The 12,357-nt window shown below is 42.4% G+C and overlaps 1 protein-coding gene across 2 annotated transcripts in view; it reads right to left on the bottom strand.

Moving 5' to 3' along the window:
* SLC16A10 (solute carrier family 16 member 10) overlaps nt 1–11,914 on the bottom strand; it is a 116,414-nt gene extending 104,500 nt beyond the window's left edge. For both annotated transcript variants that reach the window (XM_032858325.1, XM_032858327.1), the window contains exon 1: nt 11,451–11,914. In XM_032858325.1, the coding sequence (XP_032714216.1) occupies nt 11,451–11,787 (337 nt within the window). In that variant the 5' untranslated portion in view covers nt 11,788–11,914. The remainder of the gene's footprint in view (nt 1–11,450) is intronic.
* Between the last annotated feature and the right edge of the window lie 443 nt (nt 11,915–12,357).

Here is a 12,357-nt window from a genome sequence, read left to right as displayed (position 1 = left end):
TTTTTTTAGATTTTATTTATTTATTTGACAGACAGATCACAGGTAGGCAGAGAGGCAGGCAGAGAGAGGAAGGGAAGCAGGCTCCCCGCTGAGCAGAGAGCCCGACGTGGGGCTCGATCCCAGGACCCTGGGATCATGACCTGAGCTGAAGGCAGAGGCTTTAACCCACTGAGCCACCCAGGCGCCCCACATCCAAACTTCTTAACTCACCATACAAACCTTCCATTCCCTAGCTCCACCATTCCTTTCCAGCCTTCCCTTCTGTGACTTTCCTTACACACATATCCTGGCTATAGGCAAACCAAACCCCTTGCATTCACTTAATAAGTCCAGTGTGTACTCAGGCATAAAGAGTCCAGTGGGTCCTGATACAAACCCAGCCCCCACTGCTCACTAGCCTTAGCTGCCTATCTAAAACATGACAATCATTATAGCAGTTTTATCACATAATTATTGGGTAGATAAAACAAGTTACAATATAGAATAAAGCACAGTAAAACATCCATTAGTAGGCTGCCTTCCTAGCCCTTGCCTGGGCCTCATATTCTACCTGAAATACCTCTTCCTGAGAAATCTGAAATCGAGTCTACGGATACTTTAAAGCCAAACTCAAAAGCTCTATCTCCATGCAACCTTGCCTGATCAGCTCAGGAGTCATTTTGCCTTCCTCTAAAATCCTCTATTTTACTCATACTGCATTTAACATGTATAGCATATTGCTTTAGAGTTATTTACGTTTTTGCCTCCTCTCATAATCTCTCATGTGTATGGAATACATCAAATTTATTCATTTCCTGCACGACCCTACTACATAGTTTGTGCCCAATAAATGAAAATTTATTAAATGAAAATTTTTTAAAATAAATAAAAGGAAAACATTCTTAAGTACATGTACACCCAAATTAATTAATTAAAGCTATTTTCAACTGAACTGGCTGGTCTGGAGGAGGAAGAGGACGACGACGACAGCACACAGAATGAAACAGGGCTGCTCTTGCAGACTTGATCCTCTGAAGGATGAGGAGTCACCCTGAAGAGTCAGGAAGTCCTTCTAGCTGAGTCTCCAGATGGTTCATTTCCATTCCCACTTTTAACCCCAAAAGAAGGCCTTGATCAACACCTGTGCTAAGAGCAGAGGAATGGGAACAAGGGTGTGCCCCACCTGCTAGGTGTGGCAGGTGAGAATCTAAAAACAAGTAAACTCTCAGGCCTTCCTGGTATTCCCACTTGTGGTAACAAATTTACTCTAACATATTCACTGGTGTGTCCTCTTGTATTTCCAGATGCAATTGTCAGGCCACTCAGGTCATTTTGCTGCTTTTAAAGGGCTCAAAACCTGGGAAAACACATAGCCCTAAAAGCGACAAAATATAATTTAAAGTTAATTTTTTAAAAATAGCATTGACACTTATCAAATTAGCAAATATTAACAAAAATAAAACTTAACATTGTTAGGGTGTTCAGGAAGCCAACATATTGCTGGCGCACAGTAAACTGCTTTAAGTTTTCTAAAGAACAACCTGGCAATGTGTAACAAGTGTTATAAAATTGTTCATACCCTTTGAACCAGTAATCTCACTTTTGGACATGTACCCCAAGGAAGCAATCCAAGGGAGAAAAAAAACAATTTCTTTGTTCAAAGATATATACAGATAGGATACTTATATTGCATAACACTGCCTGCAATTCAAACATCCAGCAAAGGAGGCCTGGTTAGTAATCTAGGATAGAGCAGTATGGCAGAAGGCCACACTTACTGAAAACCTGCAGTAGGTATACTATGTGCTGTAGAAAAATGTACCTTAAGAATGTTCACTGAGAAACGGAAAACAAAAGTTTTTTGTAAGATAGTATCAACACTCACTTGGAAGCAAAATATAATCTGAACTGACATGAGACTATTTATGGTCTTTATTTGTCCACTTGCTCTGAATACCCATAGATTTTGCTGCAGAAATATCAATGTATTTGATTACAGGGTGCCGCCTCAGATTCCCCTGTACAGTGTTAAAAAATTGAGATATATGTAACAGTTTACTTTTTTAAAGTCCAAAAAAACTGAACCCCAAAGATATATGGCCCCAAGAGTGTCAGATAAGAGACTGTGGATCTGTACTAATGACATCTATACATATGCAAGAACATTTCTGTGTAAGTATCTGTTATAAATTTAAAGTAAAAGAGTTAGTTTGGTATTCCTTGGCTTTCCATTTGCAACCTATTCCATAATTAACATTGTTCTGAGTAGAAAGAGACAAAAATCTAACACGCACAGCTAAAACTCCATACATCTATCATTTATTCCTCCAAAACAACTTATTCTTAGGGCAAGTTTACTATTATAGTCATGAAAGTTAATATTTCTAATGCTAACCATGAATTATTTTTAAAATTAATTTTTTTATTATAAAAGTAACACCCGTTCAACATGGAAAACTTAGAAGCCACAGATAAACCAACAGAAAGTAAGCAATCTAAAAACATGGCACTCAGGGTAACTATGGTGTTGGGGGTATTGCTGCCAGAATTTGAGTGTTACATTAGTATAGAACAATGGCAACGTTCTGCCCCCATTTGCACTAAAACATCAATTAACTTTGTGGAATGTCATTGTTTAGACAACTATTGACAAATGTGTATCCTTTGAGATGCTGTCATTTGAAAACTGGAACATGAAGTCAAAACTAATAAAAAGGATAATTAACCAAGATGAAAAGATTTTTACTATTAAAAAGTCACCAGACTTCGGCATTAAAACCAATCTACTCAGAAGAGTCAAGAAATATCTCCATTTAAATGAGTAGTGGTTTTCTGCTTTTATAAAGCATAGCTCAGAATTGGTTTTGGATTCAGTCTAAGTCGGTCACAAGAATAAATTTTGACTCTCTGAATGCATACAGAACACCGTTGATGCAATTTAGTCTTTAGCAAAAAAAAAAAAAAAGTAATAACTGAACAACAGACCGATGCATAAGCTCTAGTCAGTGATTCTCCTTCCTATGGGAGAGCAGCATTTCTGATCAACTTTGTTCCCTCTTGATAAACACAGAGGTCTCATAATCCTTGAAAACTTTAATGCACACCTCCAAGGGTACCTAACCCTTCAAGTGAGAACCCTAATATTCAGAAGATAAAGGTATGTTTCTGTATTTATCCACCAGCCAAGATTTTGCCACTTTCCTTTTAGTTGCATAATGAAAATAATCAGGATTATTTTGTTTTTTAAATACAAAATTAGAATCTTGACTATGCTTTTTTAAACTAAATGTGCCTTGGAGCACCTGGGTGGCTCAGTCAGTTGGGCATCTGCCTTCAGCTCAGGTCATGATCCCAGGGTCCTGGGATCGAGCCCTTCGTTGGGCTCTCTGTTCAGCAGGGAGCCTGCTTCCCCCTCTCTCTCTGCCTGCCTCTCTGCCTACTTGTGAACTCTGTCTGTCAAATACATAAATAAAATCTTAAAAAAACAAAAAACAAAAAACTAAATGACCTCTCTGGAACTTCTGAGATGCTCCTCCCAGTGGAGGGAAACTATGCTGCCTTCTCAGACCCATACACCTCTCCAGACTTAATTTAAGCAGAAACCCAGCTTTGGTCCATGTGTATTACTTCACATGTATCCCCATAACTAAAAAGAAAAATGAAAAAAAAGACTTCAACTTGGAAATAAGGCATGTCATTTCCTCTGCTCCTTTAGCACTAGGTCCTATATGCGAGGTGGGGAGTTATTTCTGCTGTTACTGAAGATACCTTAGCAAAGAAAAGTATGCTCACACACATTTGGTACATGTACGTGTGAAAGCACTGCTTCCCTCCATCACTCCAGGCTCAGAGGGGCTGCCTCTTTTGTGGTGGGTTTGCACAGCTCCTCAGGAGTGCTGGAATTGCTCATTCGGAATCACGGCCAAGAAAAACACCACGGTTCGTGAGTGGCACCACGCTAGGCTGGTGCTCAGAGCTGTGGTGAGCCAACTGCTCAAGGAGTGTTTGGGAGTTTGTTTTTGTTAAGGTTTGTTTGTTTAATATGAATATGAGATCAGATTGCTAATTGGACTGTAATAACTCTAAATAGAATTCTATTCCAAAAGCAACTTCCCAGGATTTCTAGTAACTTGGGTAAAAGATATTATTAAGGTTCTAGAGAATATTTAGGTTAATATGCAGAAAATAGTTTCAAGGGAGAAGAAAAAAAAGGCAGGGTTCTACAGTTCAGGACAACTTTAACACAAGTACAAATTTTTACCCAGCTGAAAAGACGCTCTTAAATTCAACATAATAGATGTATAGAGTGATATTATGTGCCACAACCCTAAACTGTACAAGTTCTAACTTTGTTATCTATAAATGGAGGTAACAGCACACTACAAGACTACTCTAAAAAACAATGTATGAATATGTATGAATGCATATGAAAGCTATTTATGATAAAGGACTATGCAAATTATCATTTAAATATAAATTACCTTTAAAATGCCATTCAGAGGGGCACCTGGGTGGCTCAGTCGTTAACCATCTGCCTTAGGCTCAGGTCATGATCCCACAGTCCTAGGATCCAGACCCACATCTGCCTCCCTGATTTGCAGGAAGCCTGCTTCTCTCTCTCCCACTCCCCCTGCTGTGTTCCCTCTCCCTCTGTCTCTGTCAAATAAATAAATAAATAAATCTTAAAAAAAAAATGCCATTCACAGAATGGTAAATTAGAATAGGTTGCAATTAGGTTCTCTGTCTTCCACTTTCAAGTTTGTTTTTGTTTCTTGTTTTGGGGGGGGTATTTTTGCTTTGTTTTGTTTAAGTAATCTCTAACTCCAACATGGGGATCAACCTCACCACCAGAGATCAAGAGTCACATGCTTGATGAGCCAGCCAGGCACCCCTCTGACTGACTGAGCCAGCCAGGCACCCCTCTGTCTTCCACTTTAATCATAACTCGTAACTCATTTGAATTCGTGCCACCCCCCCAATGTTCCAAGTGCATCAAAAATGTAACAACAGTTGTATAAAATCACTGCTTTGTCCCATGGCTGTGAGAAAAAGACTAAAATGGCCAACAATTTCATCAGACTCTTACCAAGGATTAACAACCACACTGAAGAGAGGAGTGGCACACTAAAGGTGAGAGGCAAGAGATAGCGGGGTAAGTTCTGAAAAGTACAAGGCTTTCGGCTTGGCCAGAGCACAAAGAACAAGATACAGAGGTGAGAGGCAATGCTAATGGGTCAGGAAAGGACCAGAACTTGAAGGCCTCTAGTGTATACAGTAATGAGTATCACTGCTCCCTCTAAACAGGATATAATCCTATGTTTTAGAGAAATCACTCAAGTGTATAACTGAGAACAGGGAGATCAGTTAAAGCATTATGACAATAATTGAGGCATTAATGAAGGCATGAATTAAGACAGCACTAAAGGAAAGAAAGGGGATTGATTTATGAGGCATTAAGGAGATAAATGTAAAAAGGACTTTGTCTAATTTAACAAAATTAGGAAAAGGGAGAAATAAATTAAGATGAATTCAACCAGAGGTGTCACACACTGAGAGAATTCAGAAGAAAGGACAGGTTTATTTGCAAGTGGCTACTGTTTTTGGTGGCAGAAGAGGATTGTGTGGGTTGGCTAAAAAATGCTATTTTTATTTTTATTCATTTTGATTATGAGATACCTGTGTATCCAAATGGAACTGTCCAGATCCAATAAACATGGGTCATGAACACAGAAGAAATTTGGAAATAACAAGCCCAGCAGAGTGGCTGGAAAAATGGGGTGTGTGGGACACCCAAGAAAGGTAAGAAAAGTGAAGCCAAGTACTTGGCCTAGGATGAAGCCTCAAGGAACTGCAATATGGATTCGACAAGAACCCGTACAAAAAGAAACAACAAATCACAACAGGAGTTCAGAGTACAATTTATCCTAAAAGATACCTCAAAACCCCTCCTGAAGTAGTTCTGGTATGCTTTTATTTTTGACTGATTTTGTTCTTTGAGCAAGTTAATTTTATTGATAAAAGTTCCATGATAAACCAGAGGAATACTCATTATTGCATTTGATTAAAATTCATTATATCCTACTCACACTGTTCCATCTTGCTCTGAATTCAGAAACATTCTGGAAATGAAGTACAAAATGCTCACACCATACTCATTTCTTTATTTATTCCAAAATCCTGAAACCACTTTTGTGATCTAATGACCCTACTGTAACAGGCAGTCTAGGCGAATTTACATGGAATATAAGACTGGATGTTTTAAGATGGAAAAGAACGGAGGAGATTCAAGCACAACAGCCATAAGTGAGTTATCCTGGTTTTTCAGCCTCTTCCAGTGCAAATAACAGACATTTTCTTAGAGTCAAAGATGTATTAGACCATGAACCAGATCATTCATTCACCATAACCAGCTCAACAAAACACCATGACTAAAAACCATCCTAGGATATAGAAATAATTAGTTATCCAGGCGGCTCTCCACCCACCCCCCTCTCCCCACATAAAGGGACCCTTAGCACAAAGGCCAGACCGAGCAGTTCGGTTCTGAACTATAATCAACCTCCTATAAGTTTAGGTGTAGCAAAAAACTATAGCATGTAAATATCAGCATAACTGTAAATGTGAAAACTTTTTTTTTTTTTTTAAAACCTTCAAGAGCACGAACTGACTTGAAGTTTCAAAGGTGCCAGTAGGACTATATTGAGAGATGTTACAAGATGCACTGCTCCCTAAATGTTACTGAAAATCTTACATCGTGATTGTAACTCTCTGAAGAGCAATCCACCGCCATATGGGAGGGCAGAGTAGCATTAAAGATCGTAGCCAGAGAGCCTCCCTTTGGGGACTGTTTTGATAATCTGCTTTTCTTTAAAACTACCGAATTTTAATACCTTGATTTGTACTTTAAATACCCAAGAAGGGAGGATAACATGCAGTATTTCCCAAACGTCTTTAACCACAGATCTCCACTTTAAAGAAAGGCTATTAAAGAACACAATTTGGAAATTACTGAAAGAAGCAAGAGTCTACTTGACCAAGCCTCTGGACCACAAAGACATAGTATCTTCAAAAGGATATCATTAACTACCCTAAACACTGATTCTGAAAACATACTTGTTTTAAATAAACATATTTTAAAAGTGAATATACCATTAAACTATTTCTTTCTCCAGGAAGAAAGCAGATAAGTAAACTAGATTAATACCCTAATAAGATCCCAGAGCGTCCACAGCGCTGTATCTGAAGATAAAAGAACTCTTAATTCTTTATCAGTTCAATGAAGGAACTAAGTATGTGCTTTCCAATATCCAGCACACTTGTGATTTCTAAGGGAAAATACCACTCCGGTTAAAGAAGCATCTGATTTACCTGTACACATGTGAACAGGTAAAAGATTAACTGAAAAGAGACAGCTCCAGTTCTGTCTACACCCTCTGATGCAGAGGAACTGTGAGGCACAGTTCTGAGCATCCCGTCTCTGGCAGCGAGGATAACATAGTGGGGCTGTGAGGCACTCAACATTTTTCACTCATTCTCCTGCCTAACTTGTAGCTCAGCTTGCTTCCCTTTTCCAGAGTCCTAAATTCACGAAGTAAGATTTATTACCATAGAGAAAGAGGCTATCAAACATCAAATGCCTTCCCAGCCCCCACCGTTCACAGGAATTTCCTTAGAATTTCAGCTTTTTAAAATGAGATTTAGTCCTGCTAAATTGCAAAGGCCTCAGGGAAATATTCTGTCTACTCATTTGTATCCCACAGAAGATCAAAAAAATCCTTGGGAACTGCTGACCTTGTTTCTCTCAGTTACCATCTCCAGTGCCCACCACAGAGAGTGTCAGAAACTTGGTAAACTTTTGTAGAATGAATAAGGAGTAACATGAAGGTGCATAAATTAACCTATATCTTAGTGTGAATGAATTTCTTCAGGGACTTTCCTGAGAAGTTTTGGGTAGATCATCAGTTGCATTGGAAGAGTTAAGATAGCCCTGAAGAGGGCCGCCTGGGTGGCTCAGTCAGTTAAGCCTCGGCCTTCACAGAGGTCACCATTCCGGCACGCTGGGATGGAGCCCTGCATCAGGTTCTCCACTCAGTGGGGAGTCCACTTCTCCCTCTCCCCCTGTGAGCTCTCTCTTGCGCACTCTCTCAAACTAAAAAAGATAGCCCTGAAAGAAGTAAGCCTGAGAAAGTCTCCTTTCCAGTTCTGTCTGGAAACATCCTACCATGGATCAGTCTAAAGGAATGTGGTTCTTCAAAAGAAACCCCATACTTCTGCTGAATGCCATTTGAAATTATCTTGTTTCTCACTGGAACTCCCTCTACAAAAACCTATTTCAATGAGACATTAACAATTGGCAATACTTTATTGACAGCAAAGGAAGACCAAGAAACAGGGACCCTTGTCTTTCAGACTTCTTTTCTTTTCTAACCCTAGAATTCCTGGTATGGTACTCAATTCCTAATGCTTGAATTAAATCAACAAAATAAACAAAGCTGGATTAACAGAATGTTATCATGCCAGTGCAAAGGATCAAACATTAAAAACCCAGTTTCTGGAGTCAGATAAACCCGAGGTCGAATCCTGGCTCCACTGCTTACTCTGTAAGCCGGAGTTTCCACATATGCAAAGATATTAAATTAACCCTGTATCATGGAGTTGCAGTAAAGTTTAAATAGGAATGCCTGGAGGTGCTTTGCACTGGGCCTGGCACATAGTTAGTTCTCAAGAAGAGTGAGCCATCATTTAGAAACCTAGATTCACTTTCCACCACTACTTTCCTATGCATCCTTGGGCTCATCACCAGGAAGAAGCCGATGAAAACAGGAAAACAAAATTAAGTGGTCGCTAATGCTGGGATTACCAATAGTGAATAAGGTAACAGATAATGGACCAAAACTTTTTGAAAAATAAAAGCCTCAAACAATTCAGATATTTTGGGCACTGTACTTGAAGCCTGCATATGTTTAATCACGGATGACTCAGCATCGGAATATCAAAATGAAAAAGCCTGAACAGGCAGACTTCAGGTTTTCTCAAACACTTCAGTGTCTGCTGTGAAGGATGGACTTTATGAAACACGTGTGTGTGCTGGGGATGGGGGGACAGGTCTCAGTATTAACCGGCTTAAAGAAAATCATGTTATCATTTTTTTTTCTACAGATGAGGTTAAATCTTTTTTCTTCCTTAGACCTTAAAATTTTTCAATTGTCAGCTCTGTATAGCATAGCATCCAAGTAAAAGTCACTGTTCAATCTAGCTTCTGTGTTATACAGAACCATGACAAGTACACCGGCGGGCACCCAGAGCACAGGCTGATTCCCAGTCACCATAGGACTGTGCTCTGGGTGGGCACCTTTGTGCAAGGGCACAGCCATACACCACAGTCGTGCAGATAAACACAAAGATCTTCAGTATTTAACTGGCTTACCTGTGTTACTATACAATATACACCCACACATACACAAACATGACAAAGTGGAATTCCAAAAATTCAAGAGAACAGGTTCCTGTCCCCTCCCTCACCCTCACCTGGCCAGTACTGGGATACTGTCGCCAGCAGGAACTCTGGGGTTGTGAAAAGTAGGTAGAGGCTTCAACCCTGTTAAAACTCAGATCCCCGGCAAAACTACCGTCTTTCCCCAGCAGTTGCTCACTCACTCACACAGTCACTCTCATAAAATGAAGATACGAGAAAAAACCCACAGATAGCAAATGAACTACTCACCTGAGTTTGCAAGAACACTGGTAAACAAAAGACTGTTGTCTTGTTGTTTCAACTGCATTAAAAATCTGCAAACCCAGGCAAGAATATGCTAAATGCTGAAGAAACCAGTTTTAAAATGTTGAGTATCAATTCTGCCTCCTTGAGCTTTTCCTTATCAGATGACCAATGCTCATATAAAAAAATTATTTTTGCTCAGTGCTGCATATGCATATCAATTCTGCTAAACTTTATCACACCTGCCTTCCATTAAAAATAAATAAATACAGGACATTACATTTCTAACACTGTGACCTGTGTAACACAGTAGTTTAAGAGCTATTTAAGGAAAAGAAATTCTGGGTTAAATATGGTATATTATCACATATGCAAAGAGACAATGTACAAGTATATTCATTGCAGCTATTAAGTCAGGAAGTAATCTAAATGGTTATTAAAGAGAGAATGCATTAGTAAAAGTATAATATACATTCATACAATGGAAAACCTTGAGTTAAAACGTAAGAATTTAAGCTATCACCCCAATTGAGGTGTTCTGTGGATAAACTGCAAACAATGCAGAGTAGAAGAAAAGCAAGCTGCAGAATGATACAAGTAACACTATTTATATAAGGTTTTAAAACTCCTAACATTACCTCTGCCTTAGAATTTGTTATAACAGTCTTGCATGTTCCCTGCATGTACACTAAAGACCTAAGGAATATTCACTGTAAAAACAGAATATTAAGGTTAAAAAAAAAAAAAAGACTATCAATCATATAAAGTTTCCCCAATGGCAGGGAGGAGCCTTATTTAGTAATGGAAATCACTTAGCCCTTTAAGTCATAAGATGTGTGTTCTATCCCCATTCTGCTATTCACCAAGACACTATTTTTCCCTACCTTCAGTTTGCTCACCTAAATAGGGTTGGTAACACCTGCATCGCAAGTTACCATAAAATAACGTATGTAGAAGAGTTCATACAAAGGCACTTGGACTTGTTTTTTGCCTATCAGTCAAGAGATCACATAATAACGCTCTGGAGGGGAAAAAATGTTGAGTCTGCGCTTTTTCATCCAGTCTCATATATGGTTAAATACGACAAAGAGCATAACAGGAAAGGGCAACCCCTCACCTTCCTCCTCCCAGTCCCTGATCTGGCTGCCCCTATGCTTTCTATATTTAGCACACAGTGCACCACCCACCCCCCCCAAAAAAAAAACCAACATGAAACCGTGACTCTTCCAGGGCTCCCTTCGGAACTCACCGTGACCTTGGAATAAATCTCTTTAATCCCGCCAACCCTGCCTCCCTCACCACACACACACACACACACAACACACCTCTTGACAGCCCTGGAGGCAGATGAACGAAAACCCAACGGTCTTGGCCACATAAGATCTTGACCGTAAAAATCTCAGTGAGATGTTGCTGGGTTTGAAAGGCTGTTTGTTTTCAAAAATTAAGAGGGAAGTATACCGAAGACGCTTAAACCCTACTCTTAGATCTGGGCAAGTAAGTTCTGCGACTTGTTTCCAAACACACCGTCCCCACATCTGGATTCAATACAAAGCCAGGCACCCCGGGGCCCCCGGAGCGGCAGGCTGCGTTCGCAGCGGGACAGACCCACCTCTCACACCCTCGCGCACACAGGCACCCACCCAGGCGCACACGCGGGCGCCGACACACACTCCACTCGCGGGGTGCGCTCTGGGGCCCCGTGCCCGCTCTCCCCCCACTCCCGGGTGGCGCGGCGGGCTCCGCGCCTCACCTGTCTTGAAGACCATCTTGTCATCGTCCTTGGACCCGAAGGTCTTCAGCATGGCCACGAAGAGCACCCCGCAGGCGTTCTGGATGCCGAACACCGACCCATTGCACCACATGGCGGCAAGCATCACCAGCCAGCCCCAGCCACCCTCGGGAGGCTGCGGGGGCTCAGCGCCCGCGGGCCCGCTCAGCTCTACCTCCACCTTCTCCACCGACGCCTCGGGGCCGTCCGAGGGTCCCGGGCCGGGCAGCGGAGCGACCCCCACGGTGGGCGCAGGGCCCGGCGGCTGCGCCTCGCTCGTCCCCCGCGCGACAGCGGGCTCCTCGGGGAAGGGCACCATGGCCCCAGGCGGCCCCCTCGGGCGCCAGGGGAGCGCGAGAGGGGTGCGAGTTGCCGGCGGGCTCGCGGAGGAGCTGCCGAGCGCCGAGCCGGCGGGCTGGTGAGGCCGAGGCGAGGGCGGTGGAACCCCGCGGCGCAGGGCGCGGAGGCTGCCGCGAGGAGGAAGGCGGAGGAGAGCGAGCACTTCACAGCCTCAGGACTCGGGCCTCTTGTCCACAGCCCCGCACCCCCCACTGCGACCGCGGCCCGCCAGCGGGCTCTTAAAGACGCCCCCCGCCCCGCCGGCTGGGGGCGTGGCCGGAGCGGGACGTGCCCCGGATTCTCCAGATGATTGGGCTTCAGGAGAGCGGAGGCGGGGCCCAGCCGCCCGGAGGAGCCAAGACCCAGGTGCCCGCGGGTGGCCGTCTCTGCGCGCGCGCCTGCGGCAAGGCCTCCTCCTACCCCGTGGGGGGTCACAGATGTGTAGGTTACCTCGCCGCAAAGTATTAACGGAAGGGGCCCGACTCCTCCTAGGTACAGGCTGGGTGTGTCATCACACAGCAGCACGGGAGCTTCTTTAGCCTTAGCTCAC

The sequence above is a fragment of the Lontra canadensis genome, unplaced genomic scaffold (assembly GCF_010015895.1).
Source record: "Lontra canadensis isolate GAN:19392208 unplaced genomic scaffold, GSC_riverotter_1.0 scaffold14, whole genome shotgun sequence".
In the NCBI taxonomy this organism is placed as follows: domain Eukaryota; kingdom Metazoa; phylum Chordata; class Mammalia; order Carnivora; family Mustelidae; genus Lontra; species Lontra canadensis.
The sequence above is the reverse complement of the archived record's forward strand: the minus strand, read 5'-3'. Positions and strand labels throughout refer to the sequence as shown.